Source organism: Marmota flaviventris, chromosome 1 (assembly GCF_047511675.1).
Source record: "Marmota flaviventris isolate mMarFla1 chromosome 1, mMarFla1.hap1, whole genome shotgun sequence".
Taxonomy (NCBI): Eukaryota; Metazoa; Chordata; class Mammalia; order Rodentia; family Sciuridae; genus Marmota; species Marmota flaviventris.
The window spans coordinates 169,034,436-169,057,297 of NC_092498.1; the positions used below are offsets into that span (position 1 = coordinate 169,034,436).

The 22,862-nt window shown below is 42.4% G+C and overlaps 1 protein-coding gene across 2 annotated transcripts in view; it reads right to left on the reverse strand.

The window, feature by feature from the left end:
• The window catches only part of Il17rd (interleukin 17 receptor D), a 65,114-nt gene that overhangs the window by 18,099 nt on the left and 24,153 nt on the right, over window positions 1-22,862 (reverse strand). For both annotated transcript variants that reach the window (XR_011709071.1, XM_027921571.2), the window contains exons 2-4: window positions 8,398-8,455; window positions 3,403-3,528; window positions 159-277 (exon numbers count right to left, since the gene is read on the reverse strand). Coding sequence is in view for 1 of the 2 variants with exons in the window: in XM_027921571.2 (XP_027777372.1) it covers window positions 159-277; window positions 3,403-3,528; window positions 8,398-8,455 (303 nt within the window). In the remaining variant the exon portion in view is untranslated. The remainder of the gene's footprint in view (window positions 1-158; window positions 278-3,402; window positions 3,529-8,397; window positions 8,456-22,862) is intronic.

Below are 22,862 nucleotides of genomic sequence, written 5' to 3' on the forward strand. Positions count from 1 at the left end.
TGAAGATCAGGCTGGTGTTGCCTCCCCATCCTAGCCCACCTTGGCAGGCAGGGTGGACCCCACCGCTCTGCTTCTCCAATTTCAGACTTTCAATAGACCATTCAGACCCCAGGAACAATGGCATGTCTTCAGGAGCACATTCCCCAAGTGTGACTTACAGTTCTTTTGAAGCTACTGTTGAGCTGCTTTGGGTCCTTTAGAATCAGTTGTTGGCACTGTCTTCCCTCCGACTTCAGCTCCTCCAGTATTACCCGAAATCCTTTTAGGAATTCAATGCCTAAGCAAAGCAGGATGCTTTTATGAAAAGCAAACCTAATTACTTCTGAACACACTTTCCTTCCTCCAAGATTAGGGTCCTCTCCACCTACACACCGGATGTAAAGACTTTGCTCTGCCTAGGACATCTGGGTGAACAGAAAGGAAATGAACATATCCTGTGGTCCTCTGGGATAGACAGGTGATTTTCTCTGTCCCACCATTACTACTATAATTAATCTCTAATCCACCAGGCCATTTCACAAATATCGACTGCCTCTGTAACATCAGGGTTCAAATATTTAGACCCAAGTCACAATTGATCATAAAAGTATGCAGTGAACTATATAATTTCTAGGTCAGTGAACAAGGGGTATTCAGCTGACAATTCCCAATGCTGACTGGGAAGTGTCCCTCAACCACAATTCCACTTTAAATTTTAGCTCTACATTTTTTTTAAGTTTCACTGAGCAGAGTACAAAATTCCCAACATAGTGTCTGCACCTGAGGGGTTTCTAGACTAGAGAATAATAGTTTAGGAGAATGCTGATAGATTTACAAAGCATTTCTTGCTCTAATCACTGTAAGGCAGACACCCAAGGGCTGCCCAGTGTGTGCTCTTCACATAGCACTTAGAGGCCAGAGACACCCATGGCGCTGCTGAAAGGCACTGGCCCAGCCTCCTGCCACCTGAGCTTCCCCCACTGCACGTCCCACTAGATGCTTTCAAAAGGATTAAGCCCTGATGGCCACAAGAGCCAGCACCGGGGGTCTGTATCCCATGGAGACCAGAATGGTCCAACTGCAGCTGGAGATCCCCAAAGCTGGCCTCAATTGGTGAGATATCGATTTCACATTCTTTCTGAACACTAGACAAGGAGACATTTTCAAACCTCCCTCTCCCAGGGCAAAAGTAATTACACAGGATGCAATTAACCGGGTGGGAAAATTATTGATGGCAAAGGCCAAGGAAATCTTTTTCTTTTTCGAACAGGTTCTCCAATCCTGTAATTATTTGATGAACAGCACATTTTTCATGGTGGATAGGGTGGAGGCAACACAATCAGAACCTCACATTTTAGGGGTTCAGAGTGCTCAGAGCCCCAGAACTGATTCTAGTAGGTGAGGTTTCAATCACAAAGCTTCCTGCGGGGTGATGGCCAGCTAATCTACAGGCCCAGAGATTCAGACATAATGGCAAGACACAAGGACTTTGGAACAACTACTATTTAGTAGATTTCATAGGAATTTGCCTTTTGAGTTTAAAAAACAATTTTTTAAGCAAATCCTTTGTGTTTATACAAAAATTTAATTTATTCAATGTTCCTGGAATTATTATTTTTTAACAAGAGCAAACTGATTAATATGATTAAAGGCCAGGCATCTCATGAAATCACCATGACAAACCTGGGTCTGGAGGTAGAGGCAGCAAATGTAATTCCTACACTGCAGGAATGTTATTATAAAAGATAGGCTATTTTATAAAGTAACCTCCCCTAAATGAACTTATTCGCTCTCTTTTACATCATTTAAACTCACTGATTCCTAACAATCACAGAAGTGCTATTATCTCCATTTACAAATGAGGAAATTGAGGTTTAAAGAAGTTAACTTGCTCAAGGTCACCAGGAATGACAGGACAGAAGCAGAATTCAAACCCAGGAAATATCTGACTTTAATTCAGTGTCCTTAACCCACATGCTTTCCTGCCTTCCAAGTTTTCCTGTTAGAACCTGATAAAACCTGTCCATCCCCCCCACATACACACCCATAAATCATCATTCAGGAAAAGCACAGCCTTCTGTGTTCCCTGTATTAGTCTTCCAACCACCAGCTCACACCTCTTACTTTTATTCTAATGAGGGAGCCCACAATTCCTTGGAACAAGCCCTTAACCATTTCAGCCTTATATGGAATGACCACTTCCCTTTTACCCACAGAGAATGTTTTTATCTTTAAATGTTAAGATAATATTATTTTTGGAAAACTCATGGGGTTCAGACTCAGAATTACTTCTGTGAACAGGGGAGTGAGGCCCTCAGCTCTAACCTTCCTCCCCCTGCACTCACCCCTCTGATGGTCGGGTTCTTCTGAGATTTATCCTCTTCAGATTAAGAAATCCAAGCTCAATCCCTGGCTATGTTTGGGAAAATATCTAAAATTGGTGGCAATGTCAGAGGGGCAGGTCTGAGGCCCAGATTCTGATGAAAACAATAGCCCCTCTGCTCTGAGAGCTCTCTCTGAACAGCTTGCATCTACTCTTGATAGACAGGGAATCAGGGGCTCTGTGAGCCATTTTAAAATGTTGATTCTGGGTTCAAACCCAGGCTCATCTGAACAAATGCTCCCTCCCCATGTCCATGCTTGACTAACCATCCCCGTCCTAGGTATCATCAGTTCATTCAAGAGGACATACAGGCCAGGCACAGTGGTAAACGCCTGTAATCCCAGTGGCTCAGGCAGGAGGATCCCAAGTCTAAAACCACCTTAGCAAGACCCTGTCCAAAAATAAAAATTTTTTTAAAAGGCTGGGGATGTGGCTCAGTGGCCAAATGCCTCTGAGTCCAAACCCCAGTACCCCCACCCCCCAAAAAAAGAGGACAAACAGACATCCAAACAGCCAAACTGAATCCAGCCAGATAATGTGGGTTTGTTCTCTTTCTGTCCTCATTTTGATTTGGGGGTTTTGTTTTTGTTTTGGTCTCTCACAGCTTAAATAAAATTTTAATTAGCTGCCAACTTTGAAATCCTGAAAAATCACAATGTGTGTCAATGATGGGTCCATATATCTATGTGGTGCCAGTCTGCCCCTGAATGGGCCATGGGCTTTCCTGACACTGTTACCACCTACCACCAACTAGCAGTGAGACATAGAGGCCAAGGACTTGGTGCCATTTATCACCTACACACTATTATTTTAGAAACCCACATGTCTCTCAAGGGTCAAAGAAAAAATGCGAAGAGCCATGGAGCAGTCTTACACTGGGCAGAGTCAGCAAGTGCAAGCCTCAGAGAACCAAGTATGTCTGTGCCCCCATCCAAACTCGCCTCATCCTCTTCAAGACCTACCTGCCGCACATGTGAAATTCTTCTGGCATTAGGCACTAACCCGGCTCATCGGGGTGAACTTGATTTCTGAACACTTACCGAGGGACCCTGGAGACCAAAGAATGGTGACTGCCACTTGGTCGTGGCAAGCATACTGGCTGATGGTGATGTTCTGGGCATCAGCAATCATGTGCTTCCCCAACGGATTCAAGTAGGTGGTACAGTCTGGAAAGAACAGGAATGGTCTAATTTAAAATTTTATCTTTATTTTCAAGTTTGTCTTATCAAATTACACAAAGCATGTCCACAGCTGGCCAAATCCATTCCATTTCAAGTCACGTGCTTCAAAAGCCCAAACATGACATCAAGGTTGACTGACGTTTAGGTTACTACAAGATGCAACAGAGGAATTTGTTTATAGCATCACTACCACCACCCACCCTGAGTTAAATTCCAGGATGGTCCTGGGAGGATCATACATACACAGTGTGGACTGTGTGTGTGTGTGTGTCTGACTTGAACTCTGATGACATTTACCTAAGTGAATAAGTATTTGCATCAGTTCAGCTAGCTTTCAGCATTAAAAAGAGTGATCTGAAAGAAAACACTGCTAAATAATTTGGGGTTTATTTGTTTTTAGAAGAAACCTAGAAGGTAAGGTGTCAACTGGAAAGGAAGGAATCAAGGAATCAACCTGCAGATATGAATCCACAGGGGAGTGATTCACAGCCATGCTGTTAGCAATTCATTAGTGCCCAGGTAAGGATGCTAACTAGCATCCACAAAGGCAAGACTTTTGTTCTGAAACACTGTCATCAAACACACACACAATCTTCATCAAATCCAAAAAGCCCCACATTGCTCCCAAAATGAAAACCACCTCTGCTTCTTTGGTTTTTGTCTGAGTATATTACTCACTGTCACTTGTCAGTATAGCCACAATCATGGGAGCAGCAGCACCACCTGGTATTTCTAAACACACCTTCAAAATCTGTCTCCCCTAAAAAGTTGCCAGAAGCTTTCAGCCAAAATCAGGCTAGGACTTGAGAAGCTGGCTGTGAGATGGCTGTTCTGGCCACTTTAACAGAAGAACCATTGGTTGTCCCTAGAAGATACCAACTATTGCTTCATCTTTGTTTCTTTCTCCATGATTCAATTTGAATACCCTCTTTAGTGTCTACTGCAAAAAGTTCTCTTCATCAAAGGTCTAAATCTGTCTGTTTCTCTGCTGAAGCGGGAGGTTTTTCTTTGGAGTGAAATATTCCGGAGCATTTTCTTTTCTCTCCCTTTTCTCTCTCTTTTTTTTTTTTTTTTTTTTTGGTATCAAGGGGCACTTAACCCCTGAGCCACATCCCCAGCCCTTTTTATTTTGAGACAGGGTATTACTAAGTTGTTAGGGCCTTGCTAAATTGCTGAGGCTAGCCTCAAACTTGCAATCCTCCTGCCTCAGCCTCCTGAGTCACTGGGAATTCAAATGTGTGCCACCACACCCAGCTATGTTGCCCATTTTTAACTAAAAATAGACATTTAAAAACTACAAAGGAATATAACAACAAGTCATCCATACTCTTCTTACAGGATATAACTGCTATTAACATTCCAATGGATGTCCTTACAAAGCTTTTAGCATGCATATAATATTCTTTTTTATTTCTTATGTAAGTATAACATCCATACACTAAATTGTACCTCACCCTTTTGGGGTTTTTTTGGTACTGGAGATTGAACCCAGGAGTGTTTGACCCCTGAGCCACATCCCCGGCCCTTTCTAGTTTTTGTTTTGACACAGAGTCTAAGTTGGTTAGGGCCTCGCTAAGTTAATGAGGTTGGTCTTGAACTAGTGATCCTCCTGCCTCAGCCTCTTATAAGTCACTGGGATTATAGGGGTGCACCACCACAGCCAGCCACACCTCCCATTTTTAAAACTGCTTCCTCCACATAGTCTTTGTCCTGCTTTCTTACCTAACCACATTAGATGCACTCCTTTCGTTAAACTTCATTTGCTTCAAAAAGTGACAGCCATTCATATTTCACTATTACTTCTAATTGAACGAATATTAATAATAAAACCAAATCCTACTTTTGATGAAACTCATTCTCAAAGCAATCAATGGGTGTTCTTCAAGTTCAAAAGAGAATTTAAAATCGGAAAAAGAATCTTTAAATATCTGGTTTAACACCTACATTGTATAAAAGAGGAAACTGTAACCATGAGAGATCACCTGGGTGACTCAGAAGGAGCCCAGGAGCAGAAGCAGAAAAAGCAGCCTCAGAGGGTTCCTTATAGTTCTTGGAACTCTATGATCAACACAGAGTATATTGCTCCTAGCATAAGCTCTTGAGTCTGAGGGGTTTAGTCTGAAAAAGTCCTGGCTGTCACTAGCTTCCCAATACAGAAAAAGAAGATCCTATCATACTTGTAAAGTTCCAGTATTTTCATTTGTTGAAGCCTACAATGTAAGAGAACCCTTTGACTTAGTTTTGAAAAAATGCAAACAAGAGAAATTCATGGGTTTCCTAATGCCAAAATTAACACTCTTTGGGTTTTCATAAATACAATTATGTAAATAGAACGTCTAAGAATTAAGATAATGTATTATAACCTAGTCAGGCATACCCACTCAGAGCCTAAGGAAGCATGGTACGCAGGGTCAAAGGAGGTAAGGAGGCTTGTGAAATTCAATTATGACTTAATGGTAAGACATTTCTTTTTTTTTAATATTTATTTTTTAGAAGTAGTTGAACACAATACCCACAATTCCTTTATTTTGTTTTTTTATGAGATGCTGAGGATCGAACCCAGGGCCTCGCACATGCTAGACAAGCGCTCTACCACTGAGCCACAATCCCAGCCCCCATTTTCTTTTTTTTTTTTAGAATATTAATTGACAAAGGAATAGGGGAAAAAAAACGGTTTCTGTAGTTCAGTAATTTTGGTGAAAACTTGGTAATTGATTCTCAGCTACTTCAAACACAACTAGTAATCAGTCAGCTGAGCAATAACAGGAACTTCCCTATGAAAGAGAAAAATATCTTTTTCAATGAAAAACATTGAATAAGCTTTTTTTATACAGCTTGCATCCAATTATTAGCAAGTCTAAAGTTTTGGATTCTGGTTACCAAAAAAAAAAAAAAAAAAAAAACTTTAACCCAAATGACATTTTGCCAAAATGCAACTGAGCTTCAGGCATTTCAGGAATCAATGCAAGTTGTAAATTAAATTCAAATTAAATGCTAAAGAATTAAGAAGAAATTATGACTAAGAGGTGGGAATAGGCATATGGGTCAAAAATTTAGTACAATGAAGACAACAATAGAATACTTTTAAGTTTTATAGGTATAGATCCCTTTACACAAAACCCATATTAAATTAGAAAGGCAAATACTTGTTTGCAGCTGACTAGAAAACTTTGAACTCCTGAATGTAATGTAAGATCTGCTAGGACCAAGAGCATCTATTAGAAATTAACTTTCTAACTCAAAGAAAGATCTCTTACACATGTCTTTACTTAGCTGAACCAAGTATCATGAACTTGCAAATCTTTCATTACCATCACAGCATTTACCCAGAACATGCACACCCCACTAACACAAAATGCCTGAGTTCCAAGTGTAAGCCCTCATTGGTTAACTTAAAATACCCATGCCAGTGACTGTGGGTGTGAATTTGACACACATATTTGTATCTTATTATTGTTAGACTATATCCATAACCTCAAAAACTCTGCTTTAGTACTGATTATTCTAGAGGCCTCCATATGACCTAAGCCCCTAATTCACAATCTTCTCCAAGAGATGAATGAGATGTCAGGAGTCACCAAATAGAAGTCAAGCTCCCTCTCATTATTTTCATGTATGAATTACAGCTCATAAGGCTAAAATGCTCACAATTATATACAACAACCTTCTTATGAATGAAAGCAGCTGCTTAGTGGGGATCCTATTTGCTTAATCAGAGAAAAGCACCCTCACCCTATCCTTAAACAACCATTTAGCCAGAAAAAAAAAAAAAGGCACACTTGTTTGGACAAAGGACAAAAAAGGGTGTTTTTATTCAACCCCAGTTGAACCAGCTTCTGTTAACACATAGTATTTCCTGAATGTATACTCAAGCCAGCTACCAAGCTGAGCAGGTATAAGCACTACCTCATTTAAGCCTCAAAATGATTCTAGGAGAAGGAAACTAATATTTTTCCCCCCTGGTGCTGGAGATGGAGCCCAGGGTCTTCTGCATACTATACAAGCCCTCTACTACTAAGTTGTAGCCCCAGTCCACTAATCTTTGTTTCATATGAGCAAACAAGCATGGGTGAAGAGACCAAGTCACCTGCCACAGCTCACAGAGCTGACAGGTGGGAAACTGGGGTTGGGACATAGGCCCAAGTACATAGGCCCAGAGGTGACCAACTGGTGACCCCTGGTCAGTCTGGGACACAGATTCACTTGCCCCACTCTGTTTGTGTATTTGTTATTTACTTATTTATTTTTAGTTGGAGATGGACACAATACCTTTATTTTACTTACCTATTTTTTATGTGGTGCTGAGGATTGAACCCAGTGTCTTACACATGCTAGGCAAGTGCTCTAACATTGAGCTACAAACTCAGCTCCTATGTTTGTATATTCTTAAGATAGATGCCAATTATTTTTTAAATGTTCACAAAAAATACAGATTTCTCACTACTCTTGGAAACCACATCTTGCTAAACTATAGGAATTCCTCGAGACCACAATGAGCTGGAAGTAAGAATTCAGTGTCTGCTTCAAGCCAAACATAGTCTGTAGTCCCCACTTTCTCCTAACATCCTGTTCTTAGGCAGCTTTGCTCCTCTGTCTCCTGCTGAGCCTGACTAGCATCTGTGCTTATTTGTAAGGACTTGGTCATGTCTTGAGGAATTCAGGGGAGGTCTTCATAGGTGACTTTTCTGAACACTATGGAAGACACTTAACCTGTTCAAGGTCCCAAATACTTCAGTGGCTCGATGTTGAAAAGTCCTCAACCCCAAGATCTGTTGTGTCCTTGTTTAAGTACAACGGTGTAAGCTGTGGATTACTGAAAGTGCTCCACTCTTCCAGGTCAAGCCAATTACTTACTGTCATATCTGAAGGTAATGTTGTGCAGTCCGCTGTTCCTGCTGGCTGGCCCCACTCCCTGTGGGAAAACGAGAATAAAATTAAGTATGAAGCCAACTGACTTTTCCAACACAGATCCCCATGGAGTCTAAATGCAACATTGCAGAGGCTTGGTGTCATACAAGTCCCCAAGTATCATCCACCATTCTTTCCACCCATCCTATGACATCACAACTGCTAAACATCCTCCAGCCCAAGAGATTTCTTACTGCCAGGTCACAGGGGATCATGGACACTCATTTCCCCTGAGACAATAGGAACAGGCTATTCTATTTTAGGGGTTAAATAATTCATTAATAGTAAAATTGGGAATAAGACTAGGGCTGCCAGCTGGAGTCATTCCAGTTGGATCCACTTTTAGCACTGATTGGTTATAAAATTCTCTTACAAGACGCCCTCATCTGAAAGCTCTATTAAGCCAAGACAGATAGGCAATTCCTCAAGTCTAAGGAAACCAGTTTCTCATTCCCAGACTGGGAACGAGTGTGGGAATAAGCCGTTACTTTTAATGAGAAAATTCTTCACTGCATCCATACCTATGCTTGGAATACACAGGGTGGGTCATAAAAGAAAAAGAAAAAAGACTTTAAAAGGTCTAATTCTTAACTGTTGGTGATGTGGCCATTAGCCATCTGCACTCTTAATAGCAGGGCTAACAACTCCGCCAGACTTCCCACTTTAATTACAGCATCCATAGAGAATCCTCCTACTGACCCCGCCTTTTCCTACCCCACGGTTTATCCATTATGGGAAAGAGCAGCTCTAAATCTACCCACTTTGACTTAGCTGTTTCTCTAATAATCTGCAAATGTGCCATTGAGTATTAATTGCAGAATTCTCTAAAATAGGTTAATTCTGAAGAGCTAAATGATGGGAAAATATTCTAGCCACACAGCTAAAGTTTCCACTTAACAAGGAGGATGTTGGGGAAAACCATATGCTGGCAGCCTGGTATTTAATGGGCAATTGTTACACTGAGACACAATGTGGAGAACACTTCTGATGGGGCCCAGGTTTCAGGCCACAACCCCATCACATCCATATGCTTCAGGCATGTTCACGCTGTTTATCCTGAAGCCAGTCACGCCCACTGAAACCATATCCCTGAGCTCAGATATACATGAACCTTGGGAAAGCACAGCTATGCAGAAAGGGACACACACCCCATTCTAAAGTGGGAAAATAAGTAAGCAGTAACACAAAACCTAAATCAACATGGTCCCCCAACCCCTGATCTGTGGTGGCTCCCCTTCTTCCTGGTTCACCTTCATTCTCTAGCTTCCTCCACTCACTTTTACTTCCCCACATATGTAAAGTTCCAGAACTCCTCGCCTGAAATGAAACTTTGGAAAGTACTGTTACCTTATTAAAATCCTTAGAGTATCCATGACTACTTAGGGACAAGTCACAAGCTAGAGGCTGCCCAACCTTCAGAGATGGCAGAGACCCTGAGCGACAACCAGGCAGGAGAACAGTCCCTACAACCCTTTGGGAATGCCGGAGACCAAAGCATAAGACCCCCAAACCACCCTTCTTCTCCCTACAGAACTTCAGGTTAAACTTACTCCTCAAATTTGCCATCCTCCTGCCTCAGCCTCCCACGTTGCGAGGATTATAGGCACCTGCTGCCATGTCTAGCAAGGAGGTACTTTTCAAAAAGGAAACACATTCCATTTAATAGCATATTCCAAAGTACACAGGGACTCTGGAGACCAGTCACTCTACTTGCTGGACATAGTCAGCTTTTGGTTTTGTTCCTGTTTCCCTTATATTTCTTTTGTAGCATGGTTTTTGCTTTTGTTTGTTTGCAATACTGGGGATTGAACCCAGGGCCTCACAGATACTATGCAAGCACTCTACCACTGCACTATATCCCCCGCCCTTTTCTTTCATTTTATTTTGAGACAGGGTCTCATTAAGCTGCCCAGTCTGACCTCGAACTTGTTATCCTTCTGACTCAAATCTCCTGAGTAGCTTGTAGTCAGGTGCTGCCAGAGCTAGCAGTAGCATATTTTTAACAGATATTTACCAGGCACTTGCAATGGCTAATGCATTGTGGAAAGAAGCCCAAGACAGTGATGCAAGCAAAAACCTAAATCCCTCCCAATAAGGTCTCTGTGATGTATGTGGAGCTGTTCAGAAGAGGGTCAGTGAGCTGAACTCAAGGATCATAAGGCTTGAGTGTGGCATCCATTCACAACCCACTGAGCATTTCAACTTGTCTTACACCCCACAGGGGTGGGCACTCAGTATGAACCAAACACAGGTCCTGACCTCAAGGAACTTTGGGTGTCAAGATAAGCTTCAAACACACGTCTATCTCACTTCCCTCCTTCCAATGCTTCACAAGTTCCATGTTCCTCTAGACCTTTCCTGGTGTGGCTACTTCCTTCCCCACCTTCCAAACCTCCCAAAGCACTGCAGTTCCACTCAGATGCTCCTGCATCTCAAGAGTCCCCTTCTCTTCTTCCCATGAATCTCTTCCCATCATCCAGGTCCTGCTTCCCTGGTGGGCTGCCTTAGTCCAGCCTCTATCATACCAGGTTCCTGATACATCAGTCTACCTACATGGCACTTCTGCACATGTCAGTGTGAAATGGTGATTCTAATTCCACAGAAAATTAGAGACCCTAAGACCCTGTGACCAGCCAACCATGGACATGGAGTTCAGAAAGCAAAAGATGCCATCCCAGGTACCAGTTCTTATCTGCACTTTAAAAACACTTTCACTCCTAGAAGTTCTCCAATGCACAGCCTCAGTACATCTATCACAGATGCTCCACAGGGTTGTCCTCAGCTCACACCAAATAATGCTTCAGCTGCTCCACAGCCCTCAAAAACCACCTTAGAAATGGTATACCCAGGCTGGTCCTCAGAACCCTGCTGTTCCTTTATATTTCAAGGCTGACAGAAATGATGGTCTCCGGAACATGTCCACATTCTTATCTGGAACCTGAGACTGTTATTTCACATAGCAAAAGGAACTATGAGGATGTGATTAAGTTCAAGGATGCTGAAATGCGGATAGTATTCTGGGTTCTCCAGGTTCTCAGATGAGTCCAATGTTATCGCAAGGATTCTCATAAGAGGGAGACTGAAGGGTCAGTGTCACAGAAAAGGAGATGTGACAGTGGAAGCAGAAGAGAGGCAGAGATGACTGGAAGATATATATCACTGATTTTGAAGACAGAGGAGGAAGGAGTGACTGAACCAAAAAATGCGACAGCCTCTGGAGCCTGGAAAAGGAAAGGAATGGATCCTCTCCTATGGCTCCAGAAGGAACCAGTCCTGCATACACCTGATTTCAACAGATTAAGACCCATTTTGGAGTTCTGCTTCTGGAATTACAGAATATTAAGTCTATATCATTTTAAGTCATTAAACCTATGGTAATTCTTCACAACAGCAATTAACAGCTAATATATGCATATATTTCACCTGCAATACAAATGAACTGGACCTTGATGCCACACACCTGGTGTGTGTTGTCATTCTTCCCATCCCACTCCCAGAAGTGATCACTGGATGCTGCCTTCTCTCCCACCCTGGTCTTAAGCAGAAATCCTGATCCATCAGAGCAGCTGTTGAGATTCTGCCATTCTCGATGTGGACTTCTGTGGGCTGACCTGGGGTTTATATGGAGTTGAGGTTAAGAAAATGGGGTTGGCCTTACAAAGATGTGTGTTCAAAGTACCCACTTTCCCTGTGACCTTGGGCACATTTCCTAGCCTCATTTCAGAGGTTCAAACGCTCTGGAGACGTCCTGTAAAAGACTTATAGGGGGGATACATCAGATGACATATATCAAGTGCTCAGCACAGCATCTAACACACAACAACTAAGAAATGTTTATGTCATCCTTCCTAATAAGATTCCTGCCTCAATAAGCAGGTATGAGCTAAGCTGCAGGGATGACAATGTGGAGACACTCAAGGGAGGCAGGAGGTACAGAGACAAGTTTCTGTCTCCACTGTACAGAAACTTGAAGGACCATAGGATACACAGCAAATAGGTCAGGGCAAGGTGGCAGAAGGTGCTGACCACCAGGCTAAGGAGTGTGTTCTGCTGGTAATCCCTGTGGGAACTAGATGATCTGATAACTCCATCTATGAAATCTGCACAAGATAAAGAGCAGAGGTAGATGACAGCATGGGTGAGAGGACTGTCCCCAAACCCCTGGCCCATTGTCGTGGGCCTGGGTTCATACATAGTCAGCCCTTGATACATATTAGTTTTCTAATGAAATGAATTTGTGATTAAGCCAGGTAATACACACAAGAACCTAGTGTGGTGTTTTCACAGTGATTTATAGGCTTAGAATGAAGGCCCACACCAAGAGAAAACAGATAAGGCCACTTACAAAGCTGGTCAGCAGCTTTATAAACTGTTCTTCAGGAAACAATCCCAAGCTGTTAGCTACTACACTGTTTTGATATTTAATGAGCTGACAATTAAAAATACTTGTTTGCTGCCTGTTACTTAAAACCTATAAATGCCAATGCTGTGGCCTCAGGGTGCCACATTCTTAGTTAATTAACTACCCCCATTTGCTCTTCTAACGGGTACCTTTTAATTTGTTTCAAAGGGAACTAAGATGCTAGCTCCAGGTGCCTGGAGCTCCACTATGAAATTCCTTTGGTTGATGCTCTGTGGTAAGCAGAGACGGAAGCAGCAAATGGGAACATAATGGAGAAAACATCTTCTACTCAGGAAGGATGGGGGAGGATAACTCTTAAGTGCTCTGAAGGATTAAAATTCAAAAAGTGAAAACCCACACCATGCTCCAGCCATATGGCAAGAAGCAAAGGCCTGGACACAAAGACTGCCGGCCATCCATGGCCAATTTCCTGAGGAGTCATGAGGATTTGGGGCCATCTGAAGACACCAACTCCCTAGAGCAACATTTCCAATCCAGCTCCAACAAGGTTTAACTGCCATTTTGGGAAAAAAAAGCATTTTGAAAAGGACTGTGCTGTAAGTACAGTGTCCCCTTTTCCAATAGAATGTTGGCCAAATGATAAGGCCTAACCAAGACTGCACTCAAGTCATTTAAGGAACTCTCAGAAAGCTTACCAGCTTTTAGTCAACAATATTTTGAGTTAAAATTTAAATAAAAGCCTTCATTACAAAGAATTGAGGACATTATTTTAAAAGGTGCACTGATTAACTACTTAAAACTAAGGTCAAATCATACTTTCTATTGTCCATAACATTCTTCCCATCTTGGGTTTTTATTAATGAGATAAAAAGAGAGCAGAGAGTCCCAGGAGGCTTAAAATGTACAACAGAATGACACTTTTGCCTCTAACCTTTGGATGTGGGAAGGGCAGGAGGAGGCAAAATGTGGGCTCATGTGACTATTGGTTCAGGGTTTCATAACAAAAAATCCCACTTACCTCAGTTCAAACCTTTAACCAAAAAGAAGAGAGAAGGAAAAAAAAAAAAAAAAGTCAGCAAAGGCAGAGAAGCCCCAGGTGATGTAAGCTGAGGAGAATGCTGGCGAATCCAAAACACAAGGAAAATAAATCACAAAGCCAGGCTGCGCCTGGATCTATTCAAGATATATTCCCTCCACATTCCTGGGAGCTGTTCTCTCTCACTAGATGCAACCAACTTCAAGAATGAAGGATGCCAGCAATCTGACTTGGGGAGGTGAGGTCTTGGGTATCTGGCAGGGAACACACAAGCTCTGGGGGAGTGCCCTGGGGTTCCTACCAGCAATTACCCCATCGGCCCATAAGACCCAGAGATCTTAAGCTAATTAAAGAGATTTGCTTGGGGAGGTAGGAAATCACTACTCCAAAGCGTGGTCTGTGCACCAGACCAAAGCCGTAATCATGATTCATCTCTGACATGTTGCTAATCAGTACACACATGTTCCTAATTTCACGCTCCCCAAAGGAAAGCTGAAGGGACAATTGTTTCTGAGCTCTACTAACATGGAGTCGACCCATGCCAAGTTACCATGTGTCCTGCTTATCAAACTGAAAACTCTAGTTTTCATCCAAGCTTCTTTTCAATCCTCCCCTACCCCCATCAATTCACTAAAGATATAGATGTGTCAGGATGTTTATACAAGGTGATTCTCAGAAAGCAACTTCTCTAAATGATGGTGGCTTACATGGAATTTAAAATGTCCTTCCCTGCTCCTGACTTTAAGATTTTTTGATTGCTTCACTTTAACGTACCTGTGCAGTTAAAGCCCAGAGGTATGAGCATGCACATGCACACATGCAAAAGCTTTCTTCCTGTGTTTAAAAAAATACAACAGAGCTCTGCAGCCTCCTAAGCCTTCACAAAGCAAAAGCCCAAGTACTTTCTCCAAAATGTCTCTTAAGGATATGGGATCTGTGCTCTCCTGTGGCCGATAGTCACAAACAGATAGAATTGTTCCATTTTTCCAGTTCTGAAAATGTTAAAGGCAAGCTATAAAACATGCCTCTGGGTGGAGGGCCAGACCTTTCCCTCTGCTTCACACCACTCCCCTCCACTCAAATGAGAACCGCATGTTAGAGAGCCAGCATCTTTAAGGTAAGAGTCAGTCTATCTGAAGTTTGCAAAGCATACACAGAAAAACTCACAGATTAAATGGTTTTCTGGGTACAAAGAAGAAGCAACCAACCAGCCACCCAATACCTACCCAGCAAATCAGCTACTGGCTCACTCTCACTTAGCTATGAAAGGAACAAAGACTTCATTCCAGAAGCCCAAGAAAGTCACTTCTTACCAAGGCAAAACAGTGATTAGACAATAGAGGAAAACTTAAAGCTATAAACATGATTGTTAGGCCTAAGCTGAGAGGAAATGTTCAGCTCAGAACACAACTACTAATAATAAGCCTTAGGACCACACAGAGAGCTGTGCACCAAATTGTGCCCACTTCAAATACTGTTTCTGAGGACCGGGGATGGAGTCTATGAACACTGTGTCACATCTGGAATTCTGCTTTTACAGCACAAACACTTGCAGGAATGGGAGACTGCAATGTTGCCATGGGGACCCAGCCTCCTTCATCCTGCAGGTCCCCAGCACGCCCACACATGTGCTTCCTCCAAGGTGGATTTTTCATATTTGGAATCACGGAAGGCTGCCCCTTTTACATTTTGTTATGAATCAAGACATTATTAAGGCATGTTAGAAAACAAGTGACACCTTCTGTCAGACAATTAAGTTTGTCCACATAATGGTCTTGAACCCAAACAAAAACAAACAAACTCCCTAAAATAAGAGTGGGAAGCAGCAGTGTTAGACCCTTTTTCAAACCCTCCACTTTTTCTAGGAGGGAAACAGGCATCCCTTCTTTGTTCTGAAGCTACAAAAATCCAAGTGAGTCGACCTGTGCTCACACTGCCTCCTTTGGGCCCATGGGAGGGCTCCAGGTTCAGGCTCCAGGTAGCCTTGCCCTCGGCTTTGTGGGAGCTGAGCCTCTAATCCCAACACTGCAGGGCTACTCGCCAAGGCAGGGGGTCTTCACTTTTAATTATTGATGACCCTGATGTTATTAAAAGGGCAGGATTTCTAGACCGCCTTTGGAGAATCTTGTGAAAGACAGTCCTCGCCTAATTTTGCACAGAAACACTTCTTAACAATTTCAGAGCTTTCCCAGCAGTCCTTAAGGCCACCCAAGAGCCTCTGAGGTATGCATAGGCCTCTGAGGTATGCATAGGCCCCAGGTCCACAGGCATGTTAGACACAAGGAATCTAGCAATCCCACTTGGAAATGAGGGTGTTACATCTGGGCTTGCCCACTCTCCTAGGATGCACACCCTCCAAATGGCCCCTCCAGGTATGTACTCAAATGTCCACATCTACACATAGAGCAAGATCCCACAACACCCCCATGGTAGCAGGTACCCCATCACTCCTCATCTCACTGGAACTGTGAGATAGGTTTCCCTGGGACTACAGCTGGGTCAAAACCTCATCTCTCCCCCAGGAACATTCTCTCATCAGTTCTGACTAAAATTTCCAATCTAAAGCCAGAGGGACCCTTCTAATATATATATGCCCCTCTTTGAGATCTGGCCTTTCCCAGACAATTTCCTGGAGAAGGGAGGGAATCGGGGAGCCCAGAGGTGAAGCAACAGTCACCAAATTCCGGATGGGCAGATGGGAGTAGTGTCTCTGGCCTCCTGGTTATACTCCCTATCTGGATGGGGGACTTAGTCAACAGCCTGAATTCCTGATTGAATAATTTCTATCTAGTCTCCTAGATACTGCATCATAAAATGTACACCTGAGGTGCAGTCAGGATTTGTGAGCGCCTGTGTGTGTCTGTAAGTGTGCACACCCAGCCACATGGCAAAAACACACACACATACACACACCAGGAAGTCAGCAGCGGCTCCAGGTGTTAACACTTAGCGCATCCTGCCCAGCCCCCTCCAGCTGGAAGCTGGCCGCCAGGGAGCCGACACAGCAATTAGGCCCTTCCCAGGCTGGGCGCCTTTGTCCCCTAGCTAACATCATTAGTGTCTGACTTCCTGTGCACAACGGGGCCTCCTGGGGGGCAATCGCTGGCTGACCCGGGCAGGGCATTAGACTTCCTTTGTCAAAGACCCTCAAATGTTAACAAGCATGTGAACAAGTTTCTCCCCACCCCACCCCAGTCCCGCCCCACCTTCCCCTTAGCCTCAACCCACCACTTTCAGGGCAATTCACCAGTCTTGGTTCTTCCCATGCTGTGGGAATCTGAGTCACTTGAGAGAAATACCAAGTCTCGATGCTGAGTGTGCCAGCCTGCAGCAACATACAGCCTCTTGCATAAAGAGAGTTCCAAACCTGAGTTCTAGAGCCTTTTCACTGTACACAAGTGACTCATTTGCTGAGTGCCCACAGACTGTCAGGGCTGTGCCACTTGTCCTGCATTAACTAGGGGGACAGGAACAAAGGTAAGGGTGCTCAGTCAACATGGGTCCCAGGCCATGCCATACTTAACCCAGAGCGCCCTCCATTAGGCACGGGGTAAGGATAGGGGTTCCATTCACATGTGCAATGGGACTGAAATGCAAGACGGTCTCCAGATGCAAAGACTTGCTGAAGTTTGGGTAACACCCCAGGCTTCTAGACAAACAATGGTCACATCTGAAAACTGGGTGAGTGTGAGCTACTATACAGCTGTAATTCTACCATTCCGATTCCTCTCAGTAACACCATTACCATCAGAGCCAAAGTCACTAAAATCCTCTCAGTCCTCCCAACACAGGGTTTCAGTTCTTTGTTAAGGATACAGATGTCTTTGAGAATTTGATGAAAGCTGTGTTGCACACATTTGCATGATATTCCAGAAGGCTTCTGGATCCCTGAAACCTACCAGGCCCCTCACCTGACTGCCTGCTCCTCTTAATAGCATCATAGCTTAAAACCAAGCAGGTCTGTTGAACAAAACGGAATGATTTTACTTTGATGACTAAAACCAAAATCCAAATGAAGGAAGTGAGTGGTTGGAGGGGAATTTCAAGTTTTAAACAGAACTCTGGAGTAATGCTGTCCAACTATTAGCCTTTATAGGCAGATTTTTGTTACAATTCAGTGATTGAATACTTTTTCCAAAATGTTAGGATTCTTGAACATTACAAAGTAGCAAACATCACAGGGAACAACTATTTATGTGACTTTGTACAGTGGTGCCATTAAGAGAGAGGTGCTATCACTTTCCACATCACAGGTGCTGTCAGGTGTAGTACCAGCTCTACCACAGAGTAAATATGTGACCTCTCACGTTTGAGTTTCATCTGCTGTTCAGTGGATACTAACAGTAAGTTCTTAACTCTGAGAGTTATTCTCAGAATAAAATTAGCCAAGGCCTAAGTCAAGATTGAGTAACTTGCCCAGTAACCAGTTTCACCAAATGAAGTAAAAAATAAACCACAATGTCTAATTCCTGTTTCTTAAAAAAAAAAACTCTGGATGTGGAGGAAATTCTTACAGTATCCAGAAAATGAAGAAAACAGCTGATTTTACCACTCTTGCTCAGTAGCCTTTGAAGAATATGTTGTCTGTGGTCAACACACAAAACTGGGTTAGATTTGGGATATGTTTTTAAATATTTGCCCAAAAGCCACTATGGGGGAATAAACTAAAACTCCAAAACTCCATTCTTTCCAAAACAAAAACCAAGTATGGCTTTGGCTTCTATGCCAACTGTGGAAAAACTCATTTGAGCCTCAAAACTAAGATGCTGATATACAGCAAAAGACATTGTCACCTTCGCAATGCCAAGTCCCCACAAGTTATTTTGATGAACATTATAAGGTTCAAAGGGTAAATTATTTCACCATTGTTTCAGATTTTTACCTTCTGACAAACTAATTTTAAAATAGTAGATAATCGGAAGGATATACTCAAACACTAATGATTCCCAACTTTATGTCTCACCACTTCTTGGATGGAAGCCAGCAGTCTGCCTTTAAACTATATGCAATAAATCCAGAAGACTTTCTTTCCTAATTTCCCAAGGCTACCACATGGAATTCCCATTAAAGCACACAGAAGCAACCACACACAAAAAATGACACACCAATTAAATCATGGGTGATAGGTAGACCAGAAAATAATTGTTTGCCAAGAAATAATCAGCTTTGTTTTCATTTTCCTTAACAGCTAAAATGTCATTCTGAGAAGGAGAGTAAAGAATGATGTGAAAATAAAGTATTGATGTCTTGGTTGTTTTTAGATTTAGATAAATGTTCCTTGTGGGTAAGGGAGGCAGTGTGTTGTTCCTAGGAATGGTCTCCCTGAAATCCCTCTCTGGCATGGATTGGTATAGAGAGTCAACTGCATAGCAAATTCATTGTGAGGGAGACAGACAAAGGGAACTGCAGGCAGAAGCATATTTCCTCCCCTGACAAAGTGGCCCAGGAGTGGTGGTGAACCTTGATTCCTCTCCTACAGGACTGTGGCAAGCAAATGGCATACACAACCTTCTTTCTTTTTTTTATTTTTATTTTTTTAGTTATACATGGACACAATATCTTTAGTTTTATTTTATTTTTATGTGGTGCTGAGGATTGAACCCAGGGTCTCTCACGTGCAAGGTGAGCGCTCTACCACTGAGTCACAACCCCAGCCCCACACAACCTTCTTTCTTGCAAGAGGAAGTCAGTATATCTTGACCCCTTCATTAGGCTTCCTGTGGCAAAATGTTTACAAAATCAAAGCATATGGTGGAGATAAATAAGAAACCTGTTACATTTTGTCATAAAGTTAGTGTAAAATGGAAAAGAATTTTATAAAAAGGAGTATTTTTTCCCCTTAAGGAAAGTCCAAAGGTTCTGGAGAAAATGACTTCAAACTAAGAACGAGGAGCTGGTCAATGTGAGGCTTTGCTGTCAGGTGAGTGGTAATGCTCATTGGGACACAAAAGCAGTGCACTCAAGAACTGAGGAGGAAAAGCCCTAGAGGCACTGCAGACCCAGGACCTGATGAGCAGGAATCTGGGAGGAAGGCAGCGGCTGGGATGTGCCAACACCTGTCTGTCATCTACTATCTGTCCAACAGGGATAGGATGCCCAGCAGTTCTGAGATTCCTTCCCAGTGGGTCTAAAGGAAAACTGAAGGCTTTTCTTTTGAAGTGGGCTTTATAAGTTCAAGACAAAAGAAATTTAAATACAAAGAAGAATACCTAAAACCTTCCCAGTCGCCCCCTCATCATGCTGAAAATTATTCCTCCAGCTGTCTCTAATGCATGGACAATGCCTTGACCCAAGTTAGATCCTAATACACAGAACATCTGTCCTGATAAACCTCTACTAGCTACCAATAAGTGTCATTCCTTTTGGAAGAAACATGTAGGATCTATGAGGGAAATTACGAAAAACCTAATAAGGTGAGAGGTAGGACCACTGGGCCAAATTCTAGGGCTCCAACAAGCTATGAGTCACTCATCATTTTCTGTGAAGGTAAAATGCCATTGTTAAGAAACAGCAAAGCTGGCCCTTTTTCCTGCTCTAATGCTAATTCTATGCATGAAAAAGGCAATGCTGCAGATGGGTAAAGCCATTTGGCACATAGTAGGTAGGTTATCTGCTGGTGTGGGTATCCTAAACGCTCTTCCAAAGGATAACTGAATTACTATAAATTATCCTGTGTGTTTTTTTTAAATTACATAAATTTAGTGGATTTTATGATTAGTTGGCAGGTCTCATGTGAATAACAGAACTGTGTAAAATTAAAAGGGAAACAGGCAAATCCAGGAAGCAGACTGACAGCATCCTCCCTCCTGCACAGTAATCACATTACAGCCATGTGGAAACTGAAACACTCCCACTCCTGTTTCCAGGGGGTCAGAATGGCTAGGAAAACACCAGGGCAAAGTTGATTCTACAGAGCAAGCTGAGGAGATAAGACAATTTGCTGGTAAAAGCTGTAAATTCCTTTTTGTGATTAGAGTCAAAGTGTCACCTGGTTATGGAAGAAGAAAGATCTGTGCTTCAAACCTTAGCCCAATCTAAAGACAGTATTTAACCCTTCCCTGAGGTTTTCTTCTCCTCACTTATTCATGAAAGACCTTTGCAAAGGCAAAGGTTCTTATTATTCAGATGTCTTAAGAGTTTCCACTATGCTTTGCCCTGGGAAGGTCATTTCAAGTAGGAATAAGGCTAAACAAGATCTCTGCTTCCAGGAGTTTATAATTAATTTTGGAAAAAAAGCTAAAAGATGTAAAACTACAATAGATGATGTTACACTTTGTAGAATAAATGTACTAAGTTATGCAGTTGGGCTTGAGTGCAAAAGGACTTCAGGGGGTGGGGGGGAGTTGAACAAAGGGAAACTGGCCAGGAAGTGACTCCACAAGGAGCAAGTTCCTGAGGCACATGGTCTTTGGTGAATGGGTCACTTCAAACAGACATAAATATACGAGCACCTAAACAAAGTGCACAACCCTGTATCAGGCATGTGGTAAGCATTCAGTAAATGCCACTACTCCTTGTCATCCAGAGCAGATACTCTGAAGACTCTGGAATGAATGACCAAGAGTCTCGTCCTTTCCATGTAAAATGGCCTCAGATAGCCTGAAAAGAGGGGAACCATAGGGCTACAATGGACAACTGGGTTCATCTTTGCACGTCGCATATCTTGGAGTTGGGCAAGACCCAAAGTACTCCTTACAGATGTGAGCATAGCCTTGATTGGGAGAACAAGAGTGTAGGGGAAAGGGTCTCTGATGTAGACCAAGGTAGTGATGGGCTAGGTTAATGATGGGGAAGAGAGAAAAGCAATAAAACAGCAGCTTCAAAGGATGAACCAAAAGGATCAGAGAACTAAATAAAAGGGATGATTCAATATAGGTCCTAGAGATTGGAGGGAACACCAATACAATAGCAAGGCAACATCTGGGGTCTCCTTACACACCTCATATGTTCAAGATGGGCCTGTGCCTTGTGCTTAATACAGATAGAAGGAATTTAAGAAGGAGAGAGAAGAGTCCTAGCCACTATCCACTTACAGTTATTACCTTACCTAATTTTTGGTATTAGGTGTGCTATGGAGGCCCAAGGTGAGGCTCCCTCAGCATCCCTCTTTCTCCATAACTTTCACACCTTGACTTCCCTGTCTATATTCAGGGAAACCCCTATCAGACCCCAAGATAGAACTCACTACATAGAGTCTAAAGAGATATAGAGAAGACTTGGAAACAGAAGCCCTTTGATAGCTGTTAACAACTCTTCATCAAAATTCCTAAAGATAAGAGTCACTGAACACAATCTTTAAAAACCTGATATTGGCACAAAAGGACAGATATGCATGATTTCATTTATGTGAGCTACTTAGAGAGTCAAACTCATAAAGACAGGAAGCAGAAGAGTGGCTGCTAGAGTCTCGGGGTAGAGAAGAATGGGAATTACTGTGTGTTTAATGGGTATGGAGTTTCAGTTTAGGAAGATGAGAAAGTTCTAGAAATGGATGGTGGTGACAGTGACACAGCATTATGAATCAACGCACCTGAACTAAACACTTAAAAATTGTAAAATTTATATTATGTACATTATAACTTTTTCAAAACAGGAAAATTCTAAAATGGAGGGTGCTGAAGCCAAAACATAATCATAACAAATCAGTCTTGTGGTCACATTTGCAGGAAGAATTTGGGAGGCAGAAGGCAGGCACACCAGGTAGGAGACAACCTCAGGAGTCTATAGGTATGAAGATAATATGGTTGGCAGTGGTAGGAATGATGGTAAAGGATAGATCTGAGAGAAACGGAGATAGTCAAGATTAATATTTTCAACATGAAAATCACATTTTTTTATTAAAATACACTGAGCAAATAATTATATTGATAGACCATTTAAAATAACTCCTTCATATTAATTCCCAAGTTTTTTTGCTGCTATTCCGACATATCTCCTAGTTTATTTGTTTTGCTTTGGTTTTTGATACTAGGGATTGAACCTAGGGGTGCTTTACCACTAAGCTACATCCCC